This window comes from Schistocerca cancellata, chromosome 4 (genome assembly GCF_023864275.1).
Source record: "Schistocerca cancellata isolate TAMUIC-IGC-003103 chromosome 4, iqSchCanc2.1, whole genome shotgun sequence".
Taxonomy (NCBI): Eukaryota; Metazoa; Arthropoda; class Insecta; order Orthoptera; family Acrididae; genus Schistocerca; species Schistocerca cancellata.
The window spans coordinates 417,596,368-417,617,310 of NC_064629.1; the positions used below are offsets into that span (position 1 = coordinate 417,596,368).

Below are 20,943 nucleotides of genomic sequence, written 5' to 3' on the forward strand. Positions count from 1 at the left end.
TGTTTGTATGCAACATTTAAATGAAATTGATCCAGAGGTTTGGGAGGAAATCTTGTACAGCCAGACAAACAGTCAGTCAGTCACTCGATGTGGTTTCTGTATACAGTATAAAGGTTTACATATTTCACTATCCATTATACCTGGGAGATTAAGCCAACATCTTCACGGTAAATGGTGGTTGCTGAACATCCCCAGAGGTTATCATAAAAGAAGACTGAGAAATGCTAACAGTTACAATTCTCGAATGAAAAACACAAGAATTATCAAATCTTTATGTGGTCATTGCTAACTGAGCTCTTTAAGGCCTGACTACAATATTCCACCTTTTGGTCACTGTAACACCAACTTCAACTCAAATAGGGGAATCCTGTTTGAGGTATGGTAAACACTGTACAAGAGAGCAGATGTGTACACACACACACACACACACACACACACACACACACACACACACACACACACACACCTCTCTTATGTTCCAGCTGACAAGGGAATAGTCCAATCCAGCATTTCAGAAATTTTTCACACAGGAAGAATACACTGACAAAGTTACCCATTTTGCTGCACAAAGAACAGTTTATAACAGCAGTTTGTACAGCCCTTTCTGCATAGTGTGGGAATCAGTGAATAAGCAGATGCATCCGTGACAAGAGCATGTCACATGGCATAGTGTGAAGTCAAAAGTGCCCAAGTGCATATTTTAAGCACTGCAGTTCTTATTGTCAGCTAAACTGTCGCAGATGTAATTGTTATAAAAATGATTCTCAGATGAAATAAAATCAAGGCAGTGAATGATGTTACATTACAGACGACTTCCAGCAACTGAGACTTTTAACACGTTGACATGAAATATTTTATAACAATTCCTGTAGCACCATTCTCATGATAATTTTTGAATAATGTTTATTTTACTAACAATGAAACATTACTTGATTATTTCCAGTAGCCACAAAAATGTGATGTGTCTACTGTATGCACAAACAAACATTTTCTTTACACTAGGCACATCCAATAAAAGAAAAATTAATGCATGTAGGCACATCACAGAAATTACTAGCTTTATTTAGAGAGAACTGAGAGGGAGTAAGAAATTGTCACGGCTGTTGTTCTGCATACTGTGTTTTGTACTAGGCATAATTGATCAATTCATAAGACTTGGTTATGCAAACTGACATTGCACAAATGATTGAAGTACACCACTATTAATCTGCTGATAAACTTGAAATGACAAAGAGCTATCAGAAATTATATTGTCCACCAACCTGTTGAAAAATTCTTTACAGTGTCGACACATTTCTTTATTGACAGGCAGAATCTTTTCGTCATCCTCATAAAGACAGATGTGATGTTTTAAGTTTAGGCTAAGAGCCTAACAAAAGCAATTACTTTCTGTAACTGGTAACAAGATGATTCAGATGTAATATTGGAAATTATTTTCTTCCATTTTTCCAGATGTTACTATGCTGATTACAAAACTTTTCCTACTAAACTTTATTTTTTTAATTTTTGGCCTTAATTTGTCTTGAGGTTCCTGAAGACAGGTATAAAGCTGCAGAAACAGTAATCCACAGATAAGAAACAGTAATTCACAGGTACTTATCACTGGTATTTTGTATATGAATGTGTCATAGTATTCGTTGACTGCACAAGTGACATTGTCTTTTTTTCATTCAGAATGATAAAAGTGTGGTTTGCATGCAGTCCTTGCATGAAATCTGACTGACTGGCTTTATACACATCATTTTAGTGGATAACAAGAGGTTCTGTCTTTACATCAGCTATGATTTTTTTTTTATAGTATTACCTATGAATCACATCTTCACGTGTTTACTCGACATAAACTTCATAATTTTCTGACTTTTTTTCCGTATGATTTCCTGAACTGTTTAACTAGGTTGAAGATGCATGGAAAACAGTAATGTTAGTCTCACTTGCAATTCAGAGGATCCAGTCACATACACCCCCTTGATAATGGGGCATTTACTCTCACAAGGAGTTCTAAATCTTCCGAATAGTTTTTCTTTCACAATTTTGAGAGTTTCATTTTGGAAAATATTTCATACTTTGTGTAAATCTTTGTTCCATTTATGCAGTTCATGTTCAGATTTTATGAAACAGAACTGGCTTTGCACATTGTTTAAGTATTTTCTCCCTCCTTCATTTAATCAAAAAAAATTACAGCCTTTCTTTGATACTGAAAGCTATACCATACATGTTTTCTTTGGGTTAGAAAAGTACTGTGTTTTTGTTCTGGATTTCAACTAGCACAACAATCATTGTTTGAATCACAGTTCACAGAACAGTCAGCTATTTCCTGCTTCTTCTAATGTTTCCACATTTTCTAATGAAATGTTGACATCATCTGAATGAATGTCCAAGAAATTAACTAATAAATAACATATATGTAGGTCTTAAGAGAAATAGATGATTTTCACTGCATGCCACTTCCTTCATATTTCATCATTGCAAGGTTGAAAACATTAACTGGATTCCACATTGCTATGAAACTCTGTAACCTGCACAAAGACAAGTGCTATTAGCTGGCATATACAATGAAACCACAAAGAAAGTTAATTCACTTTTATCTTCATTGTTAACACTTAATGATACCACAAAGGCAACTGATAATTATTATGGATATTAAATGAGTTGCAAATTCAAGCAAATAGTAACTATGAACAATTGTGTCAGAGAAACTATTAATGTTAACTGAAATTCACTTTACAAATTACGATTGCATTGTGCCATGTTACCTGCTAACTGATTTTCTGTTAACCTTGTTGCACGTGCACTGTCTGCCACACAGCTACAGCAGGTGTATACATTCTTCCAGCCACCTGTGAGCTATGAATTTGGCAATTTTAACATTTTTTTTTTTTAAACTTGCAATGAGTCTTAGCAGCTAAAATTTTGACGTTCTTCCCATATAAAAAATTTCAAGACATGGCTTCAACATGTCAGATTGGACACTTTCCTTGTGAGAGTGGTGCATGATTTGTACGTAAGTTTGTTGCTTGACTTCCTCATTAAGATTTTTACGATTTATGTTTCAGTTTGTTACAGTGTAAGTACCTTATCCATCCATTTGTATCTAGTATACTATGTAAGTTTCTGCTGTATTGTTATCAAATCAACACAGTTAAGTAAATATTAATGTTGTTCAAGCCCTTACTTTTGAACTAAAATAAAGTAAAACACAACTGTTTTTGTTTTTCTAAAGGCAAAATATAAATTTAAAAAAAAATTTAAAATCAAATAAGCTACGATGAAGAAAATTAATAGCATTACACTAAATCTGCTTTCAAAAATCAAGGTTTTATACATAAAGCAAAGATTAACAAAACTCAAATACATACCTCTGCTCCAGTCTCCACACAATTTATGAAAGGATTTGTGTTACTCCTATATTTATTATCTTGTGTAGAGTTTCACACATGGAACTTAATGGTTACTGACCCATAATTTATCTTTATTAAATGTCCAGCAATACAGACACTGAAGTAAATATAATAAAAAGTAGGACTTATGAAAAATATGATATGTTAAATATGGGCCTGCAAGACACAAATTGGTGTTTGTACAATGACCTTTACAAATAACCCATAAGTTTTGGTTTGTCACATTTCTTCTAACTTTATAAAATTTTCATCAACTGTACAACATTACAAGCTTTTCCATCTGAGAGTAGTACCTGCATAATATCTTATCCATTCATGGGTGGGAAAAGTCTTGATTACCTTTCAATACTCTTACAGTTGTAACTATATTCAGACACTCTAATTGCAATAAAATGGTATATACTGAAAAAAGGAGCGGTGAGGTAGACACAAGTCATAATAAACAATACGCAATAAATTGGCAAACAAAAAAGATAATGGTTACCTTAACTCCTTCCATTATTTGCTTTAAGGACAATATAATGCATAATATATTGCCTTCCTGATTAATACACAAAATACAATTATGCCTTTTTACTTAGTTACATTATTTTTCTCTTGTTTACTGGCCCTAAAATATTTCTCTACTGTAGTTACTTTGTCCCCAACACTATTCTATTTTAATTGATTCTTTGCTGTCTCTCAATTTTAACAGCCACTTTGGTCCAAGGCGCCTCCAAACACTGAAAATAACACCAGCAGTTGATTATATTGCTATAGAAGGAAATGTACTTAATTTGATACTTGATGCACACATACTTACAACTTCCCCACATTGGGAAAATACAACAGATAGAGTAGAGGTATGATTGGAAATATACCCATCCATGCCTCACGCTGTTTATTGGCAAGAGCAACAGCACAAAGATGAGCACAGCGTTCTGTTGTCATACGTTTATCATCCTTGCTTATTGTCTTGTTGAATTTCTGTGAAACATTTTGAAAATTTTGAGTATAATGCATGATGAATACTAGAATGCCTTATGCTACAGTCACAATAAACAAAGTTATATACTTCTCCAGAAAACAGTAGTAACAACACCATTGTAACATGACCAAATTGCAGTTCCTAATTGACTGAAATTGTGATGTATGTCATGTGCCTATCAGATTATGGTGTGAGCAAGTGGAGTGTGTATTGCATTGACACACAAACTCTTTAAACTGGATACGAATGGGGAAATGTACAGCAAGAAAACAGACAGAGCAATCAGTTTTTTGTGGAAATAAGGTCAGGGGAAAATAGAGTGGCAACAGTGGATGGGATGATGAAACTTAGTCAAGTGCAATAGCTCCACTTGCTTTGCTGTCATTCTTGACATAAATACCACTTTTATTTCATTTTATTATTTAATACAAATTTACACAAAATATGATTTTTTTATAATATTTATATCTTATTAGGGTGTGCTGAAAAGTAATGCACCCAAAATATTTATGCAAAAACTCTTAAAGCTTGTTAAATAAAACAAATGTTATCATCTTTCTGCATCTTTATTCTTCATCTCCAGAACATTTGACTTCATTGACAAAGCCACAACCTCACCTCTGCTAGCACTGCTCCATCACTACCAAAGTGAAGCCCTACAAGGTGTTCCTTAAGTTTTGGGAACAAATGAAACTAGGATGGAGCCAAAACAGGACTGTATAGATGACAGCAAACCTAAGGTGTCAGATTGTTGCAGATGTCACAGTTTTATGACACCTTTCCCTACTGAATCAGTGCAAGATGGGGTGCAATGGCATAGTGATAAATGGGCTCATACTGCCAAATTCTTGGTAAATCTGACTAGATTCTGTAATCATAGAAATAACATCACATACCATCTCAACCCACGAAGCTTCATTTTATTTCCAACTCCCCTTCTGCATGCTTCAGTTTTTTTGTCAGGCAATGTATAGTAAAGAGGTACGTCTGATCAAACATATCTGAACAGTCCTACGTAATGTGGCATTGACCAGTAGATGTTACGAGAGGTGGACTCAACAGTATAAAAGGAGGCATGGAACATTGCATTGTCAGTAGAGAAACAGTAACAGCAGAACAGATCCAAAAGGAGAGCTCAGTGGCTTCGAACATGGACTAGTCATTGGATGTCAAGTGATTAACAAATCCGTCAGTGACATTTCAATCCTTCCAAGTCCACTGTTGGTGGTGTGACTGAAAAGTGGAAATGTGAAGAAACAACCACAACTAATCCAACACCTGGCAGACCTCATGAACTGACAGACAGAGATTGCCAAACATCACAGAGGATGGCTGTAAGAAAATTTGCCTGTAATCAGTGGAAGGAATCATTCATTAGTTCCAAAGTTCAGCAAGCACAAAGATGTGTGTAGGGACTTAAACACAGTATAACAGTTGAGCAGCTCCTCATACACCAAACATTTCTGTTGTCAATGCTAAGTAACACTTCAGGGGGTGTAAAGAGTGATGCCAATGGACAGTGTATGAATGGAAAGGGGTGATTTGGAGTGATGAAGCACACTAAACTCTGTAGAAATCCAATGGAATAATTTGAGTTTGGCAAATTCCAGTAGAATGTTACCTGCCATCATGTGTAGTGCCAAGAGGTGCAGTACTAAGAAGGAGGTGTCATGGTATCATGGTTTTCCTCATGGATGTCGACATAATGAATGAAATTTTCACTCTGCAGTGGAGTGTTTGCTGATATGAAACTTCCTGGCAGTGTGTACTGGACCAAGGCTCGAACTCCGGACTTTTGCCTTTCGTGGGAAAGTGCTCTACACACACAGTTTTAATCTGCCAGGAAGTGTCATATCAGTGCACACTCTGCTGTAGAGTGAAAATCTTCATTCTGGAAAGATCCCCAGGCTGTGGCTAAGCCATGTTTCTGCAATATCCTATCTTCCAGGACTGCTAGTTCTAAACGATTTGCAGGAGAGCTTCTGTAAAGTTTGGATGGTATGAGATGAGGTACTGGCAGAAGTAAAGCTGTGAGGATGGGCCGTGAGTTGTGCTTGGGTAGCTCTGCTGGTAGAGCACTTGCCTGTGAAAGGCAAAGGTCTCGAGTTCGAGTCTCGGTCCAGCACACAGTTTTAACCTGCCAGGAAGTTTCAGATGTCCACATACTTTTGATCAGATAGTATATGTTGATGTACCAGGTTACCTAAAGTAAAGGATGAGTTTTACTACCACCTTTTACTTCATTAGAACTCAGAACTCAGTCACATTGTATTTATGAAATGACAATATTTTTGCCAATTGCCTTACGATATTAATATTGGCCAACAAGTATTTTCTAACAATGAGAGCATTGTATCTTTTGACGTTACCGGTCTTTATACAAATGTTTATATCTTTTGACATTACTAATCTTTATCCAAATGTGCCAGTCACTTAGACCATCAATATTACAGAAGATAACTTGAAAAAATATACGAAAATTAATAGAATCACTGATCTGCTTAAACTCATAAGTCTTTTAATTCTTTCAGCTTTAGAGAGGATACAGACATGCAGAAAGATGGATGGCAATGAGTTGTTGCCTATCAAACAACCTAGCAGATATATTTATTACTACTTTAGAATGAAATTTCTTTACACAGTTCAAGCAGACCACTGGTAGACTGAAGTAATACAACAGATATGTGGATTATACCCATATCTTCTTAGACAGTATACATCACAAACAGGCATCATACATGCTCAGTTAAAAAGTTTCCATCATAGAATTGACTTCATGAAATAAAATGAAGTTTGTAATTCAATAACCTTTGTAGACACTAACCCAGAAAATATAGGTGGACAACACAGCTGTTTTGTGTGTGTGTGTGTGGGGGGGGGGGGGGGGGGAGGGGGAGGAGGGCAACCTCAACTAATGCCCAGATACATAATGAATCATGTCATCCATCCATGCACAAGAAAGCATACTTTCATGCACTAGTACAGAGACTAGTCAGGTTACCAACATATCAGGAAAAATTAGATGATAAATAGACACTATTGCAGGGACTAGCAATAACAATTGTTTCAGTCCTACTATGGTCGTAAAGATGTGTAGAGCTGAAATAAAAACAGGCTGGAGCCTAAGAGAGATTTGCAGCTTAGTTAGCCACTCTTTAAACATAATGTACCGTAGATCCCTCAAACAAAATCCTGTGCACAATGGTTGGAATAGAGCACATGTCATATCTGCCTACAGGAAAGGTAGTATAAGTGAATCACAAACTACTGATCACTATTGCTGACTTTGTCTGTTGTGCAATTTTAGAACATATTCAGAGATCTGAATTATTGGCATAGCTTGAACAGAAATATCTCCTCCACACCAACCAGTAAGAATTCTGAAATCCTTGGTGACGTGAAGCCCAAGTGCTTTTCTCATGAGATGATGAAAACAGGAATTGGGTACATACAATATTTCTTGGCGTCTGAAAAGCATTTGACTCAGTAGGACACTACCACTTGTTAATGAAATTATGATCCTATGGATTTTTTTTAAATATGCAAAATAAGGCCTTTGCTCTTTTATTTGTAAAAAGGTGCAAATTAGATAAAGGTCTTTCATCTTGTGGCTTGTGTCATACTGCCATGTGGCATACACTTCCTCATACCGTGGCCAATATAATTTGATAAGTTAGCAGTTAGTATTACAATAACAAGTGCAGAATGCCTCATAGTGAATTTTACATATTTCACACAAGAATATTCTATGTTATTGTATAAGTTACATAATTTGTCATATATTTTGTCCCAGAATCAAAACTGAATAAATAATCATCACAATGGATAACATATTGTCATGAGAGAGTCTGCAACTCTTCAATTTCTTTTAATATTTATTCTCACAATCTCAATTGCAAATAGTCACACTAGATTCAATCACATGTAATGATCATCTAAAAATAAAAATACATTAAAACATGAATAAAGTACTATTTCTGTGAAAATATTTATTGAAAACATTTAAAATTGTACTTGAATAAGCAGATAACATAGATTCACAATATTTGAAATTCCTAAGACTGTATTTGTTTAATCAAGAGTTCTGAAAAGTCAAAATTCTTTAAAAGCTGTAACACAAAGGTAACAGAACAATAGTATGCTTGTGAGAACATTCCATGGCATCTAGAACTTTACTAAACACACTAACCATACAGACCCATGTATCATGGATGATGGGTAGGGGAGGGAGAAAGTTGGGAGAAGGAGAGGGAAAATACTGATATTGTGCAGTGTTAAAATTTAACAAAGAACTGTCTAACTGTTGTAATACAATTAATTTAAAACTAAGAAGCAATTAAGATATTGCACCTAACATGAATACATGAAACATTTTGTTAAAATTTTGTAAATAATTATAAATAAATTAAAATGTTGAACTAAAACAATGAGTGTACACCGCTTGCACTACGGCGTGTCTGAAATGTATTATGATTGTGTACAGCGGGCTCAGTTTGCCTGCAGCCACACTACCCCTCAGCCATGCTGCCAGCAAGTATGCTGAGCTGCTAAGATGTTTTTCTGTTGAATGGGGCTGTAGCAAAGCTGGATAGTAGCTGCTCACTGGACCATCTGAAATTTGTTGAAACACACTGAATTCTTGAAGTAACACTGTAGACTGAGTATTTTATCTGGTTGTTTCAGGTAAAGTCCATATGTTTTATGTTCTAACAACAACTTCAAAAGGTATTCCTTAACAACCGTGTGTAAAATTTGAAGATGAGTCTCTATTGTTCCTACTGACCATAATGTTCAAGTTAGATCATCTCTAAATGCTGTCTTATTATTTTATAGCACAGAGTGTTCTTTAAATTGGGTGTCAAAATTTCTACCAGTCTGGTCTATATATTTTTATGAAAGTTATTGCACTTAATTTTATATAAACCAACAGCACTAAAGTTACAAATTGATTTAACTGTATCATGTTTTAGCTTAAAAAGAAGAGTTTCACATTTTTTTGAAACTTGTGCTACTGTATTTGATACCTTTCCTCTATATTCTATAAAAATGTACGAAGATAGTAATTATGCTCATGTTCCTCTTTTATCATAATAGTACCTGCCCTCTTGAAATATATGGACATCACCTGAAAGAAACAGATAAAATAATCAGTCTCCACTGTGACTTTAAAAGTACAGTGTACTTCAGGAATTTTGATGATGTACTCAGGTGCCCCAGTCTGCAGGAACTCTTCTGCTTTGCTACAGCCCCACTAAGCAGAACACCTTGGCAGTTTGCCACACTCGCTGAGAGTGTGGCTGAGTGGCAGCGTGGCTGCAGGCAAACTGAGCCAGTGCACACAAGCATAACACACTGACACACTCAGGTGAAAGTTGAGTGCACACAGTATTTTAAATCAATGTTTTCATTTAAATTATAAATTTTAACAAGATGTTTCAGATATTAATGTCAGGTGCATTATCTAAATTGTTTCTTATTTAAACCAAATAATTGTATTACACCTTTTAGACAGTTCTTTGGTATATTTTAACACCATACAGTATCAGTACTTTTCTTCTCCCTGTTTCACCTTCTTTCCTCCCAAACTGATCCACAGCATACATGGGTCTCTAAGATTGTTAGTGGGTTTAGTAAAATGTTAGATGCCATGGATTTTTGTAATAAGTGTACTACTGTGCTGTTACCTTTGTTTTATATCTTTGATTATGTACTTATTAAAGAGTTTTGACTTCACAACTCATGATTAATCAGGTAAAATTTTAAGAATTTTACATTTTAAATATTTTCAGCCCATGTAACCTACAGATACAGTTACTTATTAAGATATTAATTTATTGTATTTTTAGATCTGACAATGACCATCACATGCGACTAAAACTAGTTATCAAGTGTGATTACTTGCATTGGAGATTGTCAAGACATATATTTTAATAAAGAATCCTAGCCACTCCATTAGTTTATTGAGGGGTTGCAGTGTTAGTGATTCATTTATTACTGTCATTAGCAATCAGATGGCACTCAGAAGGCCTGGCTGTGCACCTTCTGTTTCGACTCTGTGGGCAGTAACTGCGGATGTTAGAGCTGAACAGTGTTTGCAACATTCACTGTAGGGAGCAATAATGCCCTCTTGACAAATATGTACAACTATTGAACAAGTTAAGCCATTTGAACGTGCTTGCATAGTGGGGCTGTTGGATGTTGGGCACAATGTATTGGTGGTGTGTCACTGCTCTAAACAGTGGTCTGTGGAACACTTTACACCTACAGATCAGGTTTTGGATGGCCATGTAGTACAGACGCAAATGAAAACAGATGCACTGTGCAAGCATTAGAGGCCAACTGAACATCATCCAGGGACAAAATGTGGGCACATGTTGCATCTGCTATGTCACTGAGGACCACTGAAAATAATCTGTTTGCAGCGCAATTCAGATCACATGTGCATCTGGCCAGGCTGTCACTGACCCCATGACACTGCCAATCATGGCTACTCTTGTGTCATGAAAGAGTCAACTGGAGAGTGGAATGGTGATCTGTTCTCTTCCTGATTAGAATAGGTTCTGTCTATATGTGAGTGATGGATGTACGTGTGTATGGCATAGAGCTGGTGAGCTGCTTATTCCAGAGTGCATTCACCCACAGGTCCCATCCCAGGCTTCATGATGTGTGGTGGCCATCAGTGGCAACTCATAGTTACATTTGGCATGTCTGTAGGGAAAAGTAACCAGATTTGTGCCTGCTAAATCACATCACACAGGCTGTTATCCCCAAGCTATTCTCATTTCTTCCACAGGAAGGTGATCTGCATTTTATTTTATTTTATTATTATTTTTTTACATCCATTTTTTTAGCAGGACAGTGCACATCCACATATTACAGCTGTGACATAATGTGCTGTTGGTGGTATATACCAACTGCCCTGGCCATCAGGATCACCAGACCTCTTGCCAATTTAAGGGCTTATTTCAATAGTGGTACAAGTCCATTACCTCCACATTTTTGTCTATAACGTTTCTGACATTAATGGTCCAAACAAACAGAAAGCAAGGTTCATCTCTAGCAAGAAGCCATATGCTTGAATATATCTGGTATCTCAACTGCAGATTTTTCAGTGCTCATTTAACTTTAGGACTCTGTATCTCAGAATGAACAAAAGTGGACTTGTACCACTATTTAAATAAGCCCTTCAATTGACACAGTGAGGTGAGAACTTACCTATCCTCTGGAACGTGCCAGAACCATTGCCAAATTACAACTATCACTCTATTCATGTTGCAGTACCATGTATGGACAGTTTCACTTGCCTGCACAATGATAGTATGCACAAGGTTACAAGCATGGACAGATGTAATTTCAGCACCCTGTATGTGTCTCATAGTAATGTAAAAATGTAATGGTTCCCAAGTCATATACATTGTTTTCAATCCCTAAAACAATATGTTTCCACTTTACATAGTTCCTGTACACAACAATTAATGCTGGCAATATCAAATATTTGGCACATTTATAAGGTTTACCATTTAAGCAGTAACCAGCCCCAAGTATGGTTTAAAAAGTTTATTTAAGTCAAACCATGCCCAGTTTCGGAATTATTATAAATCCATCTTCAGATGGCTCTTGCTGCTTTCCTTTCTTTTCCTGCTGGTGACTTGTTCTTTCTTTGTTACTGATCTGTTGCACTAAGATAGACTAAAGGTTTTTTGTTCACAATTTGGTGCAGTTTTGACAAGATAGTATTTGGCATGTTGGCATTTTAGTAAGTGTCATGCACTAGTGTTTGAAGTAAGTTTAATCTACACCTACATGGCAACTCTGCAATTCACAGTATCAGATATTCAATAATACGGTTCTGAGTGCAAGAATTGCATTTTTTTTAGTTGTGGACTAATACATCATGGTATTACAGAACCATCTGCAAATAGCTCCAGGTCATGATCGATACAGGAATAAAGTGAATATTGCACCACAATGAGTCATCTGGCAAAAATGTTACTATTTCATAAGATTTTGCTCATTTGTGATGGTTTAGTTAGGTTATAAACTTCCAAATGATTGTCAAAGTCATTGTTTTTTCCTCAATCTATCTGCAGTAATCTTGCCAGTACTTAATATCCTCCCTTCCTTCTGTTCTAAATATATTTTCTGTGATGCAGTCTCATTTACTTGTTCACTACCACATCTGTTTTTTGTTCACTGCTACATCAAAGAAAGTTCTCGTAACTGAGTTTCTATGTATTAATCCTTTTTATAACATTTCTGACACTCCACCTGGAAGAAGCTATACAATAATTAAAATATGTAATCCTAAATAATGGCACTCACCTCACCTGGCCTGCCAGTGAAACATTCAGAAAGAAAGTTGCTGAATGTGGGACCTGGACATAATAAACTGACGTGTAGGTTCATTCCCATCTTCTCACTCAGGAGGGAGTTGAAGTATCCCTAGAACACAAAAATTCAAAACATAAGAGGAAATCTTAGGATAAGTTTCATAACTGTAAATTACTCCCATCTGTTTCATAATATATGACTTAGAAAACTGTTTTCCCCTCTCACAAGAGCCTATACATTACATGTATCTGGAAAATGACACTCACCACAAGAGTTTAAATTTGAAATGGCCATGAAATCTGTATCAGTACACAAAACACTCAAAGAAATGAGCAATGTTAGAGTAAAGAATAGTGAAGAAACATTCATAAAAAAACCATGCTTCCTGATTTCCTGATACTTTGCTCAAGGAATGTCTTCTCAAAAGGTTTAGTTGTAATTGGGCAACATCGAGGCATTTCATTTGCCTTGATAACACTTTCCCTTTGAGAAATGTCCACTTGGAACCATCCACATATTTCTCAATAACAATGTTAAGGTTGTCTGGGATTATGTCCATGTGATTAGCCAAGAAATGTAGTTTAAATTGCTTTTTGTGCAGGTTATGTAGCCAATCTCGTGCTTCAAATTTTTAATTTATTTCTAACTAGCTGAGGACCCAGCATTGTCCCATTTCCTATTAGTCCATCTCATCCTTTCTCTGTCTATCTCCTCTCTCCCCTTCTCTCTACATCACCACTTTATCAATCAGACTCCAATAGGAAGCTGGTGGTTCTCTCTCTCTCTCTCTCTCTCTCTCTCTCTCTCTCTCTCTGCTGATGCTGATTTAGTGTTACGGAGACCAAACTGTGAAGGTCATCAGTCTCCTATTCACCTCCAGGACAGTAGCACTGTACCCAGTCTGACTGTGTATACAGTAAATTCTGGGCGCAAGTGTGAGAAAGTGTTCTAAATGTTTGTGTAGTGCGTATCTGAGGCAGAACATGGGAACGAGCCCAGTACTCACCTAGTGGGATGTGGGAAACTGCCTAAAAACCATATCCAGGTTGGCCAGCATATACTGATCCATCATCATTAATCCACTGGGTGGATTCAATCTGGGGCCAGTGTACTTCCCAGTTCTGGAAGCAGTTGTGTTAACATGTGCGTTAACAGGTGGATTTATGAGAAGCTCTCTACCCACTGCTTCACCTGGGTTTATACATGTCACATATGTTTCACGTATATTCATACCCAAATTTCACATGTACCTCTAGCAAATTTCACCCTGCACTCCTGGTTTCATGTAAGTCAATGCTTAGGACATCACAGCTAATGAACTTTGTGTCATACAATGATATAATTTTGCAGGTATATTGAGTGGCATATGTAGATACTGTCTGTGACATGTGTTTAGTAATAAGGACGTAATAAATTATGCAGGATGCCACAGTTTTTCTCTGAGCTTAGTGTTTACAATAATGTATCTCTTGATCTATGTGTCATACAATGATATGTCCTTGCAGGTACATTCAGTGGCATATGTGAAAACTGGAAAACTGATAAATTAAAATGTCATGGATGATTCAGCATTTTTACTGCATGAACATGAAAATGCAGTAAGGGATAAACTTTTTTTTTTTCCTTTCATCATTTTGTGTGTGTTGGGGGGGGGGGGGTATCAGTGAGAAAAAGTGTTGTAAAAGTTTGAAATTATATGTAAAGTTGGTTTGCAAGTCACTAAGTGCTCTTATTCTTAAATACTGGATGAATATAGTCTGGCTATTTGTGTGTCATGAGCTACACTTATTTTTCACCCCCAACCCTTTCAGGTAGATGTTTCTTACCTCCACACTGGTTCTTTCCAGAAAGTAAGTGATATGTGTACCAGTTTTGGTTGAAATTTGATCCAGCAATTTAGGAGGGGATGAGGTATATACATTCATAAATACAGTTTTATAACTGTATGGATTTAGAAGTGATTACCATAGTTATCAGTTTCAGCAGATTAGTATTAGTCACATTTCATTGTCAGCACACTTTACAGACGAGCCAGCAGTGACCGCTCCTGCTTGTTAACTTACAGCCTTACTTGTTCCACATTCCTGAAGGCTCTGCTTCACAACAGGATTTATGGAACATGATGCATGAATGATTGAATGAATTACTGAATGAATGAATCTTCAATAATGTCCTGCAAAAAGGGCAGGATGAAGATGAATATTTACTGCCCAGTGTCCTGTAAACTCTTCTGGTAGCTGGTGAATTCTTATGGCAACACCTTATTGCAACAGCTTCAGCCCATCACCTATTTCATTCATTCTTGTAGTGGATTAACACACTTAGATGTGGAAAGAGTTACAGGAGAGTTATATACATTAAAGTTAGAAAGTTAGATACAAAATGGTTCAAATGGCTCTGAGCACTATGGGACTTAACATCTGTGGTCATCAGTCCCCTAGAACTTAGAACTACTTAAACCTAACTAACCTAAGGACATCACACACATCCATGCCCGAGGCAGGATTTGAACCTGCGACCGTAGCGGCCGCGCGGTTCCGGACTGAGTGCCTAGAACCGCTAGACCACTGCGGCTGGCAAAGTTAGATACATATTTCCATTATTTGGTAATATAAGACACTTGTTACTCAATACTTTTTTACATGAAGCCTTCAGGTATGTCAGGTAGAAAGTTGCAATACCATGCTGTGTACAAGTTCACACTAATTATTCTAAGCTGTCATATTTGTAAATGAGTTGTAATAAAAACCAACAGTTAAAGCTCTCACATGAAATGAATAAACCAGGTAAAAATTAAAGAAACAGACACTTACTCAGAGGCATAAAACTTCATATGTGTGAACTGGTGCAGTGTCTGAGGTATTGAACTTCATTATTTTATACTAGCATTCATAAGTTCATCTACAGTGGAAAATAAGTGTTCCTATAACAATTATTTGTTTTTGGGACTGAAACTTTTCTGAATATATTTTAAAACTGCAAGTAGCTGCTTGTACAGAAATGTCCCCATATGCCTTACACTAATGTGTTCTTTATGCTGCCATTGATCAACTGTAAATGTGTCACAGACATGATGGATTCAATGATGATGGCAGTTACCTCTATTTTTGTAAAAATATGGTAATTACAAATGATGATGGCGTCCTCTTGGGTAAAATATTCCGGAGGTAAAATAGTCCGCTATCTCAAGAGGACGTCATTATCAGGAGAAAGAAAACTGGTGTTCTATGGATTGGAGCGTGGAATGTCAGATCCCTTATCGGACAGGTAGGTTAGAAAATTTAAAAAGGGAAATGGATAGGTTAAAGTTAGATATAGTGGGAATTAGTGAAGTTCGGTGGCAGGAGGAACAAGACTTTTGGTCAGGTGAATACAGGGTTATAAATACAAAATCAAATAGGGGTAATGCAGGAGTAGGTTTAATCATGAAATGCAGGTAAGCTACTACAAACAGCATAGTGAACGCATTATTGTGGCCAAGATAGACATGAAGCTCATGCCTACTACATTAGTACAAGTTTATATGCCAACTAGCTCTGCAGATGATGAAGAAATTGATGAAATGTATGATGAGATAAAAGAAATTATTCAGGTAGTGAAGGGAGACGAAAATTTAGTAGTCATGGGTGACTGGAATTCAACAGTAGGAAAAGGGAGGAAGGAAACATAGTAGGTGAATATGGATTGGGGCTAAGAAATGAAAGAGGAAGCCGTCTGGTAGAATTTTGCACAGAGCATAACTTAATCATAGCTAACACTTGGTTCAAGAATCATAAAAGAAGGCTGTATACATGGAAGAATCCTGGAGATACTAGAAGGTATCAGATAGATTATTTAATGGTAAGACAGAGATTTAGGAACCAGGTTTTAAATTGTAAGACATTTCTAGGGGCAGATGTGGACTCTGACCACAATCTATTGGTTATGAACTGTAGATTAAAACTGAAAAAATGCAAAAAGGTGGGAATTTAAGGAGATGGGACCTGGATAAACTGACTAAACCAGAGGTTGTACAGAGTTTCAGGGAGAGCATAAGGGAACAATTGGCAGGAATGGGGGAAAGAAATACAGTAGAAGAAGAATGGGTAGCTCTGACAGATGAAGTAGTGAAGGCAGCAGAAGATCAAGTAGGTAAAAAGACGAGGGCTAGTAGAAATCCTTGGGTAACAGAAGAAATATTGAATTTAATTGATGAAAGGAGAAAATATAAAAAAGCAGTAAATGAAGCAGGCAAAAAGGAATACAAACATCTCAAAATGAGATCGACAGAAAGTGTAAAATGGCTAAGCAGGGATGGCAGGAGGACAAATGCAAGGATGTAGAGGATTATCTCACTAGCAAGGATGTAGAGGATTATCTCACTAGGGGTAGGATAGATATTGCCTACAGGAAAATTAAAGAGACCTTTGAAGAAAAGCGAGCCACTTGTATGAATATCAAGAGCTCAGATTGAAACACAGTTCTAAGTAAAGAAGGGAAAGTAGAAAGGTGGAAGGAGTATATAGAGGGTCTATACAAGGGCGATGTACTTGAGGATAATATTGTGGAAATGGAAGAGGATGTAGATGAAGATGAAATGGGAGATATGATATTGCATGAAGAGTTTGACAGAGCACTGAAAGACCTGAGGCAAAACAAGGCCCCGGAAGTAGACAACATTCCATTGGAACTACTGACAGCCTCGGGGGAGCAAGTCCTGACAAAACTCTACCATCTGGCGAACAAGATGTATGAGACAGGCGAAATAACCTCAGACTTCAAGAAAAATATAATAATTCCAATCCCAAAGAAAGCAGGTGTTGAAAGATGTGAAAATTATCGAACTATCAGTTTAATAAGTCACAGCTGCAGAATACTAACACGAATTCTTTACAGACTAATGGAAAAACTGGTAGAAGCCGATCCCGGGGATGATCAATTTGGATTCCGTAGAAATGTTGGAACACGTGAGGCAATACTGACCCTATGACTTATCTTAGAAAATAGATTAAGGAAAGGCAAACCTACATTTCTAGCATTTGTAGACTTAGAGAAAGCTTTTGATAATGTTGACTAGAATACTCTCTTTCAAATTCTAAAGGTGGCAGGGGTAAAATACAGGGAGCAAAAGGCTATTTACAATTTGTACAGAAACCAGATGGCAGTAACAGTAGAGGGCATGAAAGGGAAGCAGCAGTTGGGAAGGGAGTGATACAGGGTTGTAGCCTATCCCCGATGTTATTCAATCTGTATATTGATCAAGCAGTAAAGGAAACAAAAGAAAAATTCGGAGTAGATATTAAAATCCATGGAGAAGAAATAAAAACTTTGAGGTTTGCTGATGACATTGTAATTCTGTCAGAGACAGCAAAGGACTTGGAAGAGCAGTTGAACGGAATGGACAGTGTCTTGAAAGGAGGATATAAGATGAACATCAACAAAAGCAAAACAACGATAATGGAATGTAGTTGAATTAAGTCGGGTGATGCTGAGGGAATTAGATTAGGAAATGAGCCCTTAACGTAGTACAGGAGTTTTGCTATTTGGGGAGCAAAATAACTGATGATGGTCTTAGTAGAGAGGATATAAAATGTAGACTGGCAATGGCAAGGAAAGTGTTTCTGAAGAAGAGAAATTTGTTAACATTGAGTATAGATTTAAATGCCACGGAGTCTTTCCTGAAAGTATTTGTATGGAGTGTAGCCATGTACGGAAGTGAATCATGGATGATAAATAGTTTGGACAAGAAGAGAATAGAAGTTTCGAAATGTGGTGCTACAGAAGAATGCTGAAGATTAGATGGGTAGATCACATAACTAATGAGGAGGTATTGAATAGAATTGGGGAGAAGAGGAGTTTGTGGCACAACTTGACAAGAAGAAGGGACCAGTTGGTACAGCATGTTCTGAGACATCAAGGGATCACAAATTTAGCATTGGAGGGCAGCATGAAGGGTAAAAATCGTAGAGGGAGATGGTTGGTGGGTGGTTGGTTTGGGGAAGGAGACCAGACAGCGTGGTCATCGGTCTCATCGGATTAGGGAAGGATTGGGAAGGAAGTCGGCCGTGCCCTTTCAGAGGAACCATCCCGGCATTTGCCTGGAGTGATTTAGGGATATCACGGAAAACCTAAATCAGGATGGCCGGACGCGGGATTGAACCGTCGTCCTCCCGAATGCGAGTCCAGTGTCTAACCACTGCGCCACCCCGCTAGGTCGTAGAGGGAGACCAAGAGATGAATACACTAAGCAGATTCAGAAGGATGTAGGTTGCAGTAAGTACTGGGAGATGAAGAAGCTTGCGCAGGATAGAGTAGCATGGAGAGCTGCATCAAACCAGTCTCAGTACTGAAGACCACAACAACAACATGGTAATTACAGGTATATGCTAATTACAGGAATTTGGCATTTTATTTAAACTGCTCTAGCACACAAATTTTTTGACAAAAATTCAGGAAATTTTCAGAATTTGTTAACAATAGTGCTTTATAATTTTTAAAATATAGATGATCACTTAAAATGGACTTCCTGTGTAATATATTTTAAAGCAGTCATCAAAACAAAGACATATATTGTTTTTGTCATCCATCAGTCCTTTACATATCATTACGTGTTGCAAAGTTTCTATATATTTGGTTATACCTGACATAATTGTACTTAATATCAAACAGATGTGATTGGATATACCATCAGAAGTGTTAGGTCTGTTGTTACTGTTTTCCATATTATATCATTTCAACATATTGTATTCACTATTTATTGCCAAACAGCATATTTTTAAAAAAGCTATATTTAGGTCTCCATATAGCAAAATATTGGGGTATTTTGAACTGAAAGTGATAGCAGTATGTCAATTTTTGAAATAAATACTGAAATGCAACTGAAAGGATAACACTAAAAAGGTAAATAAATAAAAACTCACATAATAAGCCAAAGATAAATACTGAAATGCAACTGAAAGGATAACACTAAAAAGGTAAATAAATAAAAACTCACATAATAAGCCAAAGACAGACATCTCAAACACAACTTTCTACAGAAGTTACTCCAATTAGATTGAGACAGAAAACTGGACCAAAATGTATGGTATTTAACTGGCTTACATTCACAATGTGTGTTTAAAAGGCCGCTGCACAAGAGCTACACAGAAGAAACAAACTGACAAAAATATTATAGAAATAGACGAAGATGAGATGGAGAATATGATACTGCAATAAGTCTTTGACAGAGCACTGATACACCAAAGTTGAAACAAGGCCCCTGGAGTAGGCAACATTCACTGAGAATTATTGAAATCATTGTGACAGCCAACCATGGCAAAACTATTCCACCTGGTACACAAGACGTGTGAGACAGGAAACACATCTGCAGACTTAAAGAAGAATGTAATAAGTACAATTCCAAAGAAGGCAGGTGCTGACATGTGTTAATATTACCAAACAATTAGTTTAACACGTCAGTTAGTTAGTTAGTCAGTTACATGTTTCATTGATCAATCTCACAGTAAACATTATGATGTGGAATGTGCCAAATGCATTAGAGAGAGAGAGAGAGAGAGAGAGAGAGAGAGAGAAGCTTAAGATTTTTATTACCTATCCCAGTCACCATTGTCAAAAGCTTTCTCTAAGTCTACAAATGCTATAAACGTAGGTTTGCCTTTCCTTAATCCATTTCCTAAGATAAGTCGTAGGGTCAGTATTGCCTCACGTGTTCCAAATTTAGGAGATCCAAAATATGAATTTTCCAATTAAGATTCTCATCCATATGTACACCCAAAAACTTAGTATGCTCTACCCTGACTACTGTCTTCTGTTGTTGTGGTATATTTATTGAAGTAACTGTACTCCTTGCAGTAGAATATTGGATGTACTGTGTTTTTTTTTTCAAAGTTCAGAGTAAACCCATTTGCAGAAAACCAATTAAAAACTTTTCCAAGATGTTATTTGTATCATTTTCTATTGGAGTTTCTTTTACTGGATTAATAATGATGCTTGTATCATCAGCAAACAGCATCAGTTTAGCTTCTTGTTTCAGATAAGAAGGGAGGTCATTCATGTATATCAAGAACAGAAGGGGACATATGATCAAACCGTGTGGGGCACCTAATGTAATTTCACCCCAGTTAGATGAAGTGGAAAATTTCCTTAATCACTTAAAACATATAAAGAAACTTTTTGCTTCCTGCTCTGCAGATATGACTTAAACCACCCTCACATGCTGTTCCATTTATACCATAGAATTGTAATTTCTGTAACATAATGTTATGGTTC

At 36.7% G+C, this 20,943-nt stretch overlaps 1 protein-coding gene across 2 annotated transcripts in view; it reads right to left on the reverse strand.

Annotated features, from left to right (window-relative positions):
• Positions 1–3,441: 3,441 nt before the first annotated feature.
• Positions 3,442–20,943, reverse strand: part of LOC126184225 (dehydrogenase/reductase SDR family member 7) — a 161,691-nt gene continuing 144,189 nt past the window's right edge. The window contains exons 6-8 of one of the 2 annotated variants that reach the window (XM_049926594.1): positions 12,688–12,807; positions 4,197–4,364; positions 3,442–4,120 (exon numbers count right to left, since the gene is read on the reverse strand). In XM_049926594.1, the coding sequence (XP_049782551.1) occupies positions 4,197–4,364; positions 12,688–12,807 (288 nt within the window). In that variant the 3' untranslated portion in view covers positions 3,442–4,120. The remainder of the gene's footprint in view (positions 4,121–4,196; positions 4,365–12,687; positions 12,808–20,943) is intronic. The other variant, XM_049926593.1, reaches the window with a different exon arrangement.